This window comes from Seriola lalandi, unplaced genomic scaffold, assembly GCF_002814215.2.
Source record: "Seriola lalandi dorsalis isolate HSWRI2012SDOR001 ecotype SW California unplaced genomic scaffold, Sedor1 jcf7180002054916, whole genome shotgun sequence".
Taxonomy (NCBI): Eukaryota; Metazoa; Chordata; class Actinopteri; order Carangiformes; family Carangidae; genus Seriola; species Seriola lalandi.
This window is the reverse complement of record NW_019525468.1, coordinates 1,210,173-1,226,226: the sequence shown is the minus strand read 5'-3', so window position 1 is coordinate 1,226,226 and position 16,054 is coordinate 1,210,173. Positions and strand designations below refer to the sequence as shown.

Here is a 16,054-nt window from a genome sequence, read left to right as displayed (position 1 = left end):
CCACCCCCCGCCTCCTCCTCTCCTTACCTTTAACCTATGTCTACTCACTTTTTAGCAGTGGGTTTTTCCAAGTCTCCTCTTGCTCCATGAACCTCACCACTACTCATGTTTCTATGTATTTCTTAAATGTTTTACTATACAGCTCCTTGTAACCCTGGTTTCAAAAAGTGCTCTATAAATAAAGCTTTACCTACTCACGTACTTACTCTACTCACATAGTGAGTTGAAAAAATGGCATTTAGTTTTTTTCCCCCAAGTTCTAATACCAAAAACACAATATACTGTTGGTCTTTTGTCATTTGCTTATGAAACTATCCGCCTAAATACATAGTTAATATTAAAGATAGATCATGCTTATGTCGCTAGACTAAGTGTCTACTGTGCTAACATGTTAGCATGCTAACAATGACGATGATAACATGCTGATGTTAATGTGGGTATAATTCAGCCTTTTTGTTTCGCAATTTACCATGCTAATATTTGCTAATAGATACAAAACCCCCAAAACAGTACAGCTGGGGCTGATGGAAATGATAAACTGAAGTACTGGACAATACTAAAAAGTAATTGATTAAGTACTTGCTTTGCTCTACGGAGTATCACCTATAGAGAAAAGGCCTAATTCAACACAAAGTTTTAACTTAAAGGCCAGTAGCACCAAGATACAACTTTTCTTCAGGGCTATCCAACCATATTGGTCCCAGTGATAAACATACAATAACAGACCCTGTTGGTTCACACAAATATTATCAAATTTGAATTATGATTTTACCCAAAGGGCATCTCACCCTAAATGTTTTACTCTGTTTACTCTGTCATCATTTCCCCTGTCACCAACTAACCTTCAATTAATGTGACAAAAGATTCAAAGATTCTTATGCAATTCCACACAGAGTCCCTCATACATTTTTAGCAACCCTCATCTTTTAATTATAATTGACAAGTGCAAGATATTTGCATAACATAACCTTGTAGTCATCTAGGAAAGGCCATCTTCCTCTTAGTTTAGCATTTTATCATGCTAACAGTTGCCAATAACAAAATACACAAAACAGTACAACTGAGAATGATGGAAATTGGTTATGAACTTAAGCATGGGACAAACTGGAAACTACTTGGTTAAAAATGCTATAATCACTATTTTTACATTAAACAATGAACCAAATGACCATGTTTACAAGTTACAAACACACAAGCAATTACCACCTGACTCTGGAGTTCCACTCTGCTTTACAGAGCATTTCAGCAGTATTATTTTAGTTTCATAGCCCACACTACCCGAAAAAAAACTTTTTTTCTAAAAGCCCATTGCATGCTACCTGTCAAGCACCAAACAGACAGCTAAGCTAGCAGCTAGCAACTAGCTAGTGGAGCATTTAACATCTAAACAGGTCTCCAGGAGTTGGTGGAGAGAAAAACAGAGCTAAAAGGAGAGCGATTATTGGACTTGGATTCAATTGATGGCCAGAAACCCATCCAAATGAATGCTCATGTTGCCCCATATCGGTTGGATATCAGCTAATCCTTCACCTATCACCTTATCAACTGAACAGATGATACATGTAATAAATCTGTTCACAGGCCTAAAAGTGACTAAACATCAGCTAATGTAGGTTTATGGTTGGGGAAAAAGATTGAGTGTTGGTAGGAAATGGGCTGTTAACAGTATGTCAAAGTTACATGCTTTTGACCCAACCTCTTTTCTAAGACGTTCTGCAGAGGTTTTAACTACATCACGTTGCTCCGGCCTTTGCTTTTGAGAGAGAACAGTGATAACTTGCACAGCTGAAAGGTAAGGTAAACGCATTATCATTTTTCTGTTAAGGTCATTCTCAGTCTCTAAATAAGACAGCTGTTTGTGTTTAGTGCATACATTTGTAGGTATTCAACATCGCTCTTGTAGTATGCTGTTTTTTGCGGTGTGTCTCACAGTCCCATGAAAGATGTGAAAATGCTATGCCCCTTGTGAAATGCTGAATAATTCTTGTAAAGATGGCATTTTCAAAATTCAAGGTATTTACCTTTGGCAGTCATTTTCTCCATTTGTCCCCACACAGGTACAGGCATACAAATACACCAGTACACACAAGCAGACTGTGCAAATGCAGAAATGTAACATTCTAGATTTTGCTAATCTAGTGTTCCTGCTATTCTGTTGCCATTTTAGCTGTCACAGCACTAGGTAAATATAAGGTGATATGCTTCAACTGAATCACTTCAGCTGATCCTCGAGGGTTCAACTTGACAGGCTCTGACTTCAGTAGTCTCAAGACAAGCCATAAGTCTCTTGTCAGTGTGTGACAACCTGGAGAGCTGACATAGTGACTTAAAATGTAAAGTCATCATATCAACTGCTGGCCTTATCCCCAGGTACTTTTTACATACTATTGAGGTTTGTACTGCTTGTTGAGGCTAAATGTAGAGTATCACCTACAGAGCAAAGGACTAATCCAACATAAAGTTATAATTTAAAGCCAGTAGCACCAAGATACACCTTTTCTTCAGGGCTACAAACCATCTCGGTCCAGTGATAGATACACTATAACAGAGGTTACCATCCTGTGCCCTCACTCAAATTGTTATTCTTGGACTGTGTGTGCATGTGTGTGTGTATGTATGTGTCGCCACATCCAAAACAACACTTTCTATTCAGTTTTCAAAAATCCAATTAGCCATTAAACCTGTTCTTGCCACATCCATGCTGAACCATTGTGCATCTTCACCCAGAGAAACACATCCAAATCATTTCACCTGTTTACTCTGTCATCATTTCCCTTGTCACCAACTAACCTTCAATTAATCTGACAAGGGAGTCAGAGATTTTAATGCAATTCCACGCAGAGTCCCTCATAAATTTTAGCAACCCTCATCTTTTAATTACAGTTGACAAGTGCAAGATATTTGCATATCGTAACCTTGTAGTCTTCGTTCATCTAGGGAAGGCCTTGTTTTCTTTCTAAGTGCTGTCTCCTGTTCAGTTATGATAAATTAAAAAATGAGCTGCCATCTTGTGGCGCCTCAATAAAAATCCCTATCATCCCTCCCCAGTCAAATCAGTCACTTTGGCCATTAATAGTCTAAATAATAGACTCAGCTGTGAGATTTTCCATTTGGATTTGGTGCCGGTGAGCACTAATGACAGTAGAGGAAACAAGACACAATTCATCTCAAGTAGGCCCATTTATTTCATGAGAATGATTGGGCCAAAGTCAGTTAGTGTGGCAGGTGAAAGAAACTGTGAGAAATCCTTTACAGGAGAAACAGACATTAATTCATGTATTGTTCTTTTGAGAAAATTGCCTTGATACAGTAATTGGCTTGTAAGTAAGTTATGGAAGCACAAACACATCCCCACTTCTCTGCGCCTGCTGTGGTATTTCTCATCTCCTAGCCTGTGCATGTGTAGTTATTTGTGTGCTCATCTATGCTGACTGGATCAAGGTCTCAAATGCTGTTTGAACCACTGACCTTTTCACTTGCATTTCTGGTTACCTGCTTAGGCAAGCACAAGCTATGAATCCCACTGTAGCCTTGAAAACTGTAATCAATTTGAACACAACTAGGACAGCGGCCTTATGTGCTGACAAAAAATGATGCGAGAGGTAAAACTCACTTGATTAACTGGAGGCACAAAATGTTAAACTGACTTTTATAAAGCCAGTACCTCCTTCAACTCCAAATCCCATGATCCCTATGAGCACTGTGGAGGCAATGAGTGCAGACATATCCGTAGGGTCTGTGTTCCCACTGCAGTCATATTGGGAATTAAGTGGCTTGGTTTATTGTATGGCTTCATAACCTCACTCAATCAAGTCCTTTTTCTCTCTCTCTCTCTTCTCTCTCCTCTCTTTCTCTAAAGTAACAACCTCTGTCTTGTGTCTGATAGTGAAGGTCTCTCAATAGATGCACAGCAGAATACACACACACACACACGCATACACACACACAGAAATCTCAGAGGCTATAGAAAGTAAACAGGATTAACTGGCTATCCCTCACTCCACTGTAAACGGCCTGTAATGGCAGCACTGCCTCTAAATCCCTCCATCTCTTTCTCTCCCCCCTTCCCTCCCTCGCTTTTCTATTAAACATGGAGGTTAATCCTCAACCCCCCTTGTCCCTAGCGCCGTGGCCCAGGATAAGCTGTCAGAGCTGGGCTGCTGATACTCAGCTCTGCTCCAACAGCCACACAGCCTGGACACAGCATATGAGAGCGTGTGTGTGTGTGTGTGTGTGTGTGCGTGTGTGCGTGTGTGTGTGTGTGTTTGAGTGTCTGTGTGTGTGTTTGTGTGTGCAGACTTATATGCATGCATGCTTGGGTGTGTGTTTGTTTTTAAGTGCAAACATCCATACCTATAGTTGTCTGTGTTTGCATGTCTGGATGTGTCTGGGTTTTTTTTATGTGTTGCCAAATTCAATCTGTCGCTCCCTTCCTCTTTTATAGAATCCAATCTCCGCTGGAATAAAAAGCTAACTCTGGAGCACCCTAAAGCAACAAAGTGCACTCAGCATTGGCCACAGCAGCTTCTGACTGAGAGCCATTGACACAAAAACTCTGACCCATACCTTCCGGTCCTGAGCACTGGATCTAATGGTGGTACCGGGGGCTGAATGATGAATCACTAATGACTAACACACTCTTCACAGATGTCACAAATTTCACAAAAGTCAATGCGTTTTCCCTCCTAGTCCTCTTTCACTCAACATGGCCGACCTGCTTACTGTGTGACGAGGGAAAAGTCAATATTGTTCAGTTAGAAGAGGAGTCATGGGAACCAGAAATAGCGGCTGGAATGACCTGTTCAGCTTATAGGTCACAGCTATTGTGTTTTCCATATAATGGAAATTAATGTTTCTCCAGGTTCTGTAATAGTTCCAGACCCCTGTGAAGTAATTCAGGCTTTGAGGGACAAAATAATGAATAACTGCACTTACTCACCTGAAGGCCATCACCCTATTTTGACCCTCTTTACACTTAATAAAAAAGAATGAAGGGGGGTATCCAGGGGAAGAGGAGAAGGGAATAATCTCTCCTACAGTATGGTATAGAAATCTCTTACAAGCCAGCTGATTGTTAGAGGTTTACATTTTGTGAGGGATTATTTGACTATCTATTATAGAGCCTTTGAAAGGGCAGGGCATCCACAATTTAAAGGGCAAGTCAGTGTCACCTTCTCAGTTGTACCAACAGTGACACGAGCAGGGTGTGAAATTGGCTTATCCAAGTCTGGATGGATTAGATGGCTTGATCCAAGCAACAGTTCAAGATAACTGTCACTTGGCTCGATCCATCTAAACTTAGAAGTGACCAGTGGCAAAAGTGAGGATGATGGTAATTGTCTTTGAGCACAACAGGGAGCAACCTCAAATATTTTGGAACTTTAAACCTTCCGGTAATGTATATCCCTACTGTGTGACCTATTTTATGCCATTCAAGTATTTCCAGACAAATTAAAATTAACTATGGAGAAGGAAAACAGACCCTATCATCACAAATAATCAAATAGAGTTGCAAAGTTGGAAGAGCTCTCTTTGGCACCCTTGGCTGTTGATGAGAAAGTCTTGTTCAAAAGACAAACGATTACATTACAATCTAAATGGATCTTTGATTAAAAAAAAAAAAAAATCATACATACAACATATAAAGTAAGGTACGAGTCTGTGGATATAAAAACGGAAAGTGCAAAGTTAACATTGATTCCCACATTGCATCTTGGAAATGCAATGTAAGAATCCAATCACAGAGCTTAAAATTCCATTACTGTACCTGCACTTAAAAAAAAAAAAAACTTGAAATGGGAATTTGGATTGGGGGAAAACTACCTCTAGAGCACTTCCTTCCAATTTGCAACTCTAACTCTATAACACTAATAGCTATGTTCAGTTTCAAGCATAGACAAAGTCTCCCAATCCGTGACGATTGAGACATTTTTAATAGTAATGTGTTTTGAAATGGCAAATGGTAAATACACAGCTCCAGTGAGGATATATATGGAGGCAACGTATTATACTGAAAAGGTTACTGAGGTATAGATGTCTACATAAGTGTACAGCTCTTTATCTCAGCAGCACTCGGGTTGTTATTGCATTACTACTTAGTGCATACATCTCCTCTCCATCTCTCTCTCTCTCCCTCTTTTTCTTGCTCTCCCTGCCAGCTGAGCCCAGACGACCTTTTCTGTTTGGTTGAACATTTCCTTCCCAAAAACCTCCATTCCTCACAATCACTTTCCATTTCTGTGACACCTGGAGTTACTCTCCAGTGCTTACTGGGGATCTGCTTTGCTGGCTCCATTTTCTAATCTAACCATTAAGAGAAGAGGGTGGGTGGGGGGGTGGGGTGGGGGGTGACCTCCCATACATTCTAGTGTGTAACAACAAATTTAGCCAAACTCCATCTCCTTACTCTCCCTGATTGTTTAATGTAATCACTGTCCTCGTGGGTATAAGGTGCAAGCAAGCATGGAGAGACAAATTAACAGCTAAAGCTAAGGGGAACATTCTGTGACCACAGCAGTAAAGGAGCTGTGGCACAAAATGAGAACAACAACTGAAAGTGTTAACGAGGTGAAAAAGAAGGTGACGGGTTGACAAAAATAGGGTGATGAGGAAGAGGAGAGGAATGACTGATAAGACGACACATCAGTGGAAAAATGTGGTTAAGAAGAAAAAAAGGGAGCAAGACAGTGGCTGTAGATAAGAAATTGGGTTAGGCAGGTATAGGTATAGATGGAAGGTGTGAAATAAATGGGGTGACGATGTGGGATGTTATACAGTGTTGTTAATGAATCAGGGTCTTTTGCACGAAGAGGGTGGGTCTGAGAGGAAGGTGAGCTAAGAGCTGTCAGGTCTTTGGATGTCCATTAGCGCAATAGAGGAGATTGGGTCAGTGTATTAGAACAGGCATTACCCCGAACTGCTAAAAAGCCTTCTTTAATCATGTCAAACACACACTGCAAGCCACAAGAACTATTTATAGAAGCGCAGGTTTGTGCTGCAGGCAAAATCACACACAGACACAACAAAATCTGTTTCTTTCTCCTGACGTCTCTTCCTCCCTCTCCCATCACATCGAAGTAGCTTGCCGAGCAATCTGACCTTTATCAAATTTTAGCTCAAAAAAAAAAAGAAAGAGAAAGAAAAGAAAAAAAGTTCCATAACGTGGAGAGTGACAGCCAACCAACATATAATTTGTGTAGTGAAAGACACCGTGATCAAAACGGAATCTTATACTGTGACATGGTTGAACACTGACGGCTGTGTTCAGGCTGCACCCATTTTCTTCTAAGAAAAGATGCTTGTTATAAAAGTGAGACACCAGTCATCCCAGCACCACCTATAGATATCGCTCTATAAAGACAACAAATGACAGCTGTAGCAGCCTGTTGTATTTTACAGAAAAATCCCAGTGACAGGGACGCCAGCTAAATTCATACTACAGCAACTCATCAGCTCACTGACCTGGCCCCTGGTAATAGTTGCCTTGTTAGCCCCCAAAGTCCCACAGAGTACATCAGAGTACATTGGTGTGACTCACCGGGTCTTTAGCTTGCTGCGCTAACACGGCGTAGGTGGATATCCTGCTGCACAGGCATTTGGTGTGGACAGTGGTTGATGCGAGCGTTTGGCAGCCTTCTGTGCCCCAGTTTTCTGCGCCAGCTTCCCTGGAGGTGGAGAGAAAAGGGGGGTGGAGGGTGAAGGGAATTGTTGACACAGGGGACATAAACAGTGACTGTGAGACAAATACACACACACACACACACAAAACATGACTACACACACCTTTAGGAAGTTCCAACTCAGAGGGAGGGAACGTTTCAGACGCTCTTCACCATCAAGTTCACCAAGTTTACCCATTCACTCTATAGGTTTAATATGCAGTGATCAGCACTCACACACACTGACAGGCTCTATTACACTGCTGCCATTAGAAGCCCATGCCACCCCACTTGTCCTCAAGTCCTCTATGTGTTTAGCAGCCCAAACACTTTTTCTCTCATCTTTGTTCTTTTCTTTCCTTCTTTCTATCCCATCTCCCCTTTCTTGGACGAGCACCCTAACAGTCTCAAGCTGTTGAGGAAAAATGAAAGAGGTGGTGTCAGCTAACAGTTAACAAAAAACAGTGCGGCTTAAATGGTTGATGGGGGTAATTCAGCACTAAATGGTCGATCGCTTCCAAAAGGGGTAAGAGAGATCTCAGAATCTCATACAATGGAACCTTGTACACTTTATTACTCTACATCTTTCTCCTCTTCCCTTTATTTGCACGTCCCTTTATTTCCCTCTAAATGCTTTCAATAGAAGGTTGAGTGCAGAGGTCGATCAATACGCTTCTATCTGAACAAATTACCTTGGCAGCTCACACTGCACATTAACCTCATGTTTAACCTTGGGTATACTTCTTTTCCAGTCACCAGCGACAGGTAGAAACACCAGGGGATGTGTAAGAGCAGCTGCAGGTGTTCTGATGGGTTCAAGAAGGCCAGCTTCATGATTGACGGGTAAAGAGGGCCTAAAACGCCCTGAAAACATCTTTTCAATCAACTTCTCACTACGAGTAATGAGATCCTACAAGAACAAGCTGTTTTCTGCACAAGCTACAACATTTTTCGATATTATAAACAAGGCATTTCTGCTTTCTTTTCTGAGCTCCTCTCACTGGTTTCACATGAGGAAAACATGATGGTAGATAGAAATGTGCACCGATCAGGTCTGCGCAACAACTGCAAGAATCTGATGACATCTGTGGGTTGTTTGGTCACTGAACAAATCTAATCAAACCACATCACACCCACACAGTCCTGAAAAAGCAGATTACCTAAGGAAAATGATTGCTGCCTGCTACATCCTCCATTGACCAGCAATGATAAAGAATCTTTATGCTGGGGAATGACAATGACTACATTTTAAAGAAAATGTGGGAAACAAAAAAAGTATTTTTTTATGTTTTTTTTTATAATAGGAATAAAAATTTTGTGTGTTAATTTTGTTCTTCTTTTCACAAAGATTTGTAGAGCAGAAAAAGGTGAAATGTAATCACATTGCAGACAGCACGGTGAACACTGTTCTTTCACAGCTAATGCTTTAGTGGAGAACTTAATTACCTCCTCTCAGGCTAATAGCAATGAGTACCCTCAACAGCGGATGGAGAGAAAATTGTGTTATCTGAATAAGGACTTTGTTTTATTAAGATTTGCATAAGATTTACAATCTTCAAATCACTCAATACAAGGAAAAATATGTGGGCTTTGTCTGGCGACACTGTTTAGCGGAGCACTGTTTACATCTCGAGGGAGAGCTTTGGTGACAATTGCACTTTATGAGAAATGATAAGCTGGCTTGTTGTTTGTGGTATTTATGGTCTCTTCAGAAAGATTTTGGGTTTTAGCCTTTGGATAAATACCAGACAGAAAGCATTACCTAAAAATAATAAAAAAATATGGAACTCTTAAGATTCCCTTTTGTCATGGTTACCCAACCGATAGCTGTGTCCTAATTCAGGGGCTGCATCCTTCAAAGGCTGCATTTGATCGCGGCAGTGCGACTAGGCTGACCAATTTCGAAGGCCCCTTCAAATGCCGTGAAATGCGTCCTTCTCTCCAGGGGCAACGAAGGCTCGAACAGGTGGATCCTTCGTGGCCCTACCTATCCCAAGACACCGGCAGAGAGCCCGAGGATAACACTTTTAAATGTAAGTATTGGGCTTCAGCTCAGTTGAACAGCTAACGGTCCAACGTTAGTTTTTGTGAAAAAAAAGTGACATTATGACAAGGTTGCTAGGCTTCAGGAGCAGGACTTTGTGACACAGCGGTAAGCGCAGGCAGAGCTGGTCACGCACAGCAGAAATCCTCAGTAGACCAGACCGTCTCATTTTGATTTGGCCTTCGCGGTCTATGGCGGCTACGAGGAGCTGCATCTTCATAAACCGCCCCCCTCCTATGCGGCCCCTGAATTGGGACACAGCTTATGAGACCCAACAATATCAAATATTATGGTATTTTTCATCATCATTATTGCAGCAAATCTCAAACCACACACTCAACACATAAAAGTGTGAGTATATTTCTTTACAAATATTTTTCCTGATTATATGTTCATCACAAGCACATCCTGCTCTGTGCTGCACACTGTGTGCTCGTTTTCATTAAGCACTTTATTTGTATGACAATAACACACAAACAAATTGGTTAGAATGTAGCTCAGATATTTGCATATACTGTACACTGAGCAAACAATGAATTATTTCTGCATCTTGGCTAAAGGAACAAAGAATGTAGTAATGTTGTCTTTTCTGCTGCTGTTTAAAAATGGACAATGGACAACCGCCAAAGACAACATGTTAATCGCAGCACCGTGCAAATACTTTACTCAAACATGATCAGTGTGACAACAAATGACAAGAATGTATCAACTGTAATTTTCAAAAGTATATCTGAGTATGAAGGAATGCACACATGCTCAAGAAACCCAGATGAACACACACAAGTGAAGCGACACTCAATTCATAATGTCAGTAATGAGATGTGAGTACAATTCCCCGATGATCATCATCTGCACAGTGACACTTCAAAGACTGAAGATCGGAAAACGAGTCACAGCAGTGAAGCTCAGAGACAGCTTGACAGTTAGCAACATGGTGCGCAAGCTTTGTGTGCTTGTGTGTTTGTGTGAGTGTGTGTGTGTGGGTCATGGAAAAGAGAGAGAGAGAGAGAGAGAGAGAGAGGATGGGGATAAAGACAGGCATAGAGGGAATGAGAAAATATGTGTACTTGTTACTTTTCATGAGGAGATCCTCCAAAGTGTGTTCATTTTGTGAGGTATTTTTGATATGTTTTTCAATCACATTTATATTTCTAATAAAAAAAAAACACATATGTGGATTCCACCGTGCTTACAGTGATTCGTCTGATGATGATGAATATAAAACATGTGAATGAGATGTGAACTCCCAAGAGATGTCAAGTAAAATATTTACAAATGGCTTCACTCACACGAGTAAAACGTAGCCATGTGGACTGTTACTTTTCATGCATTAATGATTGTATGTTGCATGGACAGATAGTGGGAAGTGTTATACACTGATTTATGCATGTTGCTTAACTTATAGATGTGCATGTGAAAGCGTGTGTGCCTTTCATTTACCAACACAGACGGTTCGACGGCATGCAACAAAGTCGGACACATATATCAAGTATTTCGCAGCAGTCTGGCAGCAAAGAGGAAGTTGGGGTAATGAGAAACTGTCTGGTAGCTCACTATAGGGGGTCGCTGAAGATTACACCGACACGCACAACGCACAAATGAACATCCTCTGTGACCTCTTTGCTTTGGCTGCTGAATTTCCAGTTTAATTTGACTGCTGCCCCTCATCTAGTTCATCTGGATTGGATTGTTGGTTTTGATGCCTTTCAGCAAAAAACAAAAAATCAACAAAAAAAAAAGGGTCAGCTTTAAAATTGGTTTAATTTTTTTTTCACTCACAAAGTTAAAACAAACCACTCCAGCTGCTACAGGGCACACACTGCTGCCCTGCTGGGCTCATCGAAGCATTAGATTATCAGTTGGGCTTAGCTTGTGAGGAAAGATTAAAAGGACATGGCTCCTGTTTTACTTTTGTTATAGCATTTGAATGAGCCTGGAGCTGCTGCCGGCTCCTCTTATCGTGGAAAACAGGTACCAGATGCACAAACAGGTGTACATATCAGTATGGTTGGTTTATAGGCTACGGATCCCAAATGTATACTGCAAAGATATCAACCTGGCATTATCCAAAATAAAAATAATGTTAAGATGTGTAAATATACATAGCGTCATCCAGTTTTCTAGCGTTGTGTTGATAATCAACACATCTGTTGTTTGGTCTTGAATTCAACAAAGAATAAAGTTTTATTTAATGGATGTTAGAGTTGGATTCTTTAGACAGGTGGTTATCTCTCAGTGCACATGGAGTTTATACAGTAAACTCTGAGTCTGTAGCCCTGCAAGAGGCACTGCGAGGCTGCACTGAGGCACGGCATTGCTTAGAGCTAGATCATCATGGTGACATGCTGATTTTTTAGAAGGTGTAATGTTCATAATTTTTAGCATGTTAGCATGTTAGAATCTGTTCAGCTGACGGTGACCATGAAAGTCTGTACAAAATTTCATGACACTCAGGTCAGTAGTTGTTGCTGAGGCATTTCAGTGAAAGAGACGTCAACGTCTGCATTTCTTCACACACAACGTCACAGTGACACAAGTCTGCAAGATTCATCCTCTGGGGATCACAAACACACAATATTCAGGGCGATCTCTCCAGCGCTTGTTGAAATGGTTAGCACAGCTAAAAGAAAAATGCTGTCCAATTTGCTCCCTAAATGCTGGTTGAATGACGTAGCAGCTGTTAGGAAAAATAAGAAAAATACTTTCTGAACAACAGGGTAAATTGACCTTTTATGTCTGCTGAGAAGAAATTGGCACCAACTCTTGACTGAAAGGGCAGTGCTATGAAAGCCAATTGCCCCCCTGTTACATAACAAAAAAAAGGTTAAACATGCTTTGAATACTGAAAACTGAAAAGCTTGATGTAGGGATTTCAAGCAAGTCACATCTGCCTGGCACACAAAGCAATCTTTTGCAGGCAAAAATGACACATCGGTAAAGGTAAAGGTACAAAGTATATTGAATAAATGCACATTAAGCCTCATGATACTCTGCACTTTTACAGTAGATGTGAGCACATTTATCTGGCATTATTTCTTTATTTGAAGCAATCTAGTGCTTAGCATTTCAACCAGTTTTACATCAGAAATGTTGTTCTACATAGCTGTCACTGATGTAATAAAGATTAGCATTATCAGCTAATTTTAGCTGCTGGCAAACGCTGTCAAAACTGATGATCATGAGATGACTGTGGCCAAAAAATATAGTTTTGCCCATTTTCATTTGATATTAGCAAATTGCATGCCCTGTGTCCATTAGTCTGCTTCTCATTTATCGTCTGTGGCTAAGTGTGCCATCAAATATGTGCATAATATTTGCCTTTACGTCCTCAGTGGTCAGAAGTGCAAAAACGCAAAAAACTTAAAACAGGGAAATGGAAAGGCAAACACGAATAAATGCAAAGAGGCAAAGAAAGCATTGAGGGATGACTAGTATTTCACACATCGATGAAAATCAATAGCATGTATATCACAGGAAGCTGTGTCTTCTCACAAAGAGAATTCTTTCAAGTTACTGTAAATTGCTATAATGTGTTTATAAGAGGAAGATAGCAGGAAGAGGTTTTACATTCAGTGCATGGTATGGTAAAGTACGGTGTATAACCAATGTTTTAATGTGCTTCTTTTTTTGGAAAAGAGAACTTTGAGTATAGTCATTGTCTAATACAGAGTGACAGCTGGTGATACACATTGCAAAAAAAAAAAAGAAAAATAAAAGACAGCTAATTAGTCATAGATAGAAGGACTAGTGGGAAGGAGAGGGTTTGTTGTTGTAGAAAAAGGTTTTTATGGATCACAGAGGTTAAGTGGCCTCAAGAGGACACAGATGCACAGATACCAATGTGTTAAAGCTTGTCACTGTGCGTCAGCATCAATCACACACAGACACAACAACGACAACCTGTGTGTTGCATCAAGAAGACACACATTTATCTCCATGTTCTTGTTCTTTTAAGTTCTTTTTCACACAGTGTACTGTATACCATCAGTACCTAATGCAAGCTGGTTGTCATAGATGACAGTTGCTCAATGCAGCTTGGTTGGCGATGTACTATTTTGTTCTGTTCTTTGAAAACATTGACACAAATAAAGCATAAATAGGAACGTGAACATATACAAAAAATATAGAAATACCAAATGCTAAACATCCTACTGCAATATGCTTACACACATGCAATAGACACTAATTGTGGCCCCACACAGGTGTTTTCATTATGTTATAGCAGTAAAACCACAGGTGTAAGCAATCAAATTAATGAAGGCTGAGCTCCATTTAGTTGTGTCAGTTTCAGGGTCCTGGTGTTATGCTTGCTGGCTCACTGTCATGGTTAACTGGGACACTTGAAGGGAACAGAGCCACTGTTAATGTTATTAGTAACACCTGTGGTTTTCCTAAAGGTCAGTATTGTCATCAAATCTCTGTCTACATTTAATCTTTGTCCTTTAACCTGAACAAAAGCCAAATGAGCCAAAATAACTGAAAACATAAAAAAAAAAAATTAAATAAATAAAAAAGTCACAAAGCATCTGTTTTCATCGTCCCCCAATAATAGTAAGACTTCTAGAGATGCTTCGGTTATTGCCACAAGTTTCTTAACATGCTGTAGAGTCAAGTAGATTAAAACTGATTAAAATTGTCTTAAATTGTAAATTTTTAATCATGTCATGATTCTCTGTCGGTACTCTACAGGAGAACACAGAGGTTAGGACATCCTGGGCTTGCGGCCCAGCTGTCTGTATCCATGTCAAATGCAACATCCTGGCTTTTAATCCGCCCGTGGAATTGTCATTTCTTAATCAGTCTCTCCCTGTATTTCCTGAAGCTCAACAGTGATAAATGTGTAATAAACAGGATAAATCATCATCATAAAAACACATTAATCCTAATTTTACATTTTTCAAATGTAACTCTGAATTTATTGAGTGTTTATGACCAATTTCGCAATAATTTCCTCAATGTGAGAAGACTAAACTGAGAACACCCCTGTGTGTGTTGCATGTGTAATGTGCCATTTGCCAAAGCGCTGAAGGGAAATCTTAAGGCCAACTAGAGTAAGTTTTGATCCAGTTTTTAAATATTTGAGTGTGAGATCCAACACATCTTTTTTTCAGGTTATTACTGAGTCTGCCTCAAACAAGTGTAAAGGCATCTTACCATCTTATGGAGGAGGTATTTTTACTCTGAGACATACTGGATGTGTCCGATTATGTCAAATGTCAGATTTAAAGAAAGGAATCAATGGTCATGGGTTTCACATTCGACATAGGCAGTGCATATTGGCCTTTTGCTCTCAATACAGCTCGAAGGCAATGAAGCAAATCTTCATATGACACAAATCATCTGTACTCACTCAACCCTCCGTACTAGCTATTATGCAGCACTGACCGGCACACATTTACACCACAGTATTCGCCACAATGTCGGCCCGATTTTGAATTTCAGTGTGTGTGTGTGTGTGTGTGTGTGTCTGCATGTATAAATGTATTTGACCCAGATATTTACTCTGTAGGAACTAAGCTTTCCTCTCCTCCACTGACTGATGTAAAGACGGGTCTGATAACATAAGACACACACTGTGAGATTATCTGAAGCTTGCTGTGATGTTTACGTGCAAGAGTGTACAGCTTATGTTTCTAAATGTTATTTCTGTTGCAGTAACCCCGAACACAAAATATTTTTTATTTTATCTGAGCCCCATGTATATGGAACGATTCAGGGAGAAAATAAACAATGAAATATCTGTGGCTGGATCAATATGAAATTAAAAAAAAATGAGGGAAGAAGCCATCACAAGGCCAGAGATATGTACATAGAAATTGTTTCTATAGGATGATGAAAAGTTAACAACACCATTATTCTTCTGGTAGATATTTATTGATTTTAATTTCACTTACTTTTATATGGACATTTGAATAGATCTGTAATATAGACAACTAGCCTGCCCTTGCTTATTTCTACTTGTCTTTCCCTTGGCTCATGTTATGTGAGGTTGTCAAACAAAACCCTCCTTCCCACTTCTTCCCTCATTTTCGTGTGAGTAGGATGCTTTGTCATTGACCTCCACTGCTCCAATCTGCTCTCTGCCATGGCCACGGGCTAATTTATAAGCCTCTTTCCCGGGATTATCTTTCTTCCTGGTGTGCGAGCTAGTATGCAAACAGCAAAAGCAGAGATACAGGTTTCGGGCACAGCCATAAATAGCCTGCCGTTCTGACTGCCTGCATTCTGTGTTAACATGGACACGCCGCATGGCTCTGAAGAAAGTGGCTCCTGAAGAAAATGGATTATTAATTCTGATTCAGAGAAAAACTTATTTTTTTCTTTTTTTTTGGGGGGGGGGGGGGGTTTTTTT

At 40.2% G+C, this 16,054-nt stretch overlaps 1 protein-coding gene across 6 annotated transcripts in view; it reads right to left on the bottom strand.

Annotated features, from left to right (window-relative positions):
• The window catches only part of adgrb2 (adhesion G protein-coupled receptor B2), a 148,528-nt gene that overhangs the window by 50,651 nt on the left and 81,823 nt on the right, over positions 1-16,054 (bottom strand). For all 6 annotated transcript variants that reach the window (XM_087169802.1, XM_087169803.1, XM_087169804.1 and 3 more), the window contains one exon: positions 7,538-7,664. In XM_087169802.1, coding sequence (XP_087025928.1) covers positions 7,538-7,664 — 127 coding nt within the window. The remainder of the gene's footprint in view (positions 1-7,537; positions 7,665-16,054) is intronic.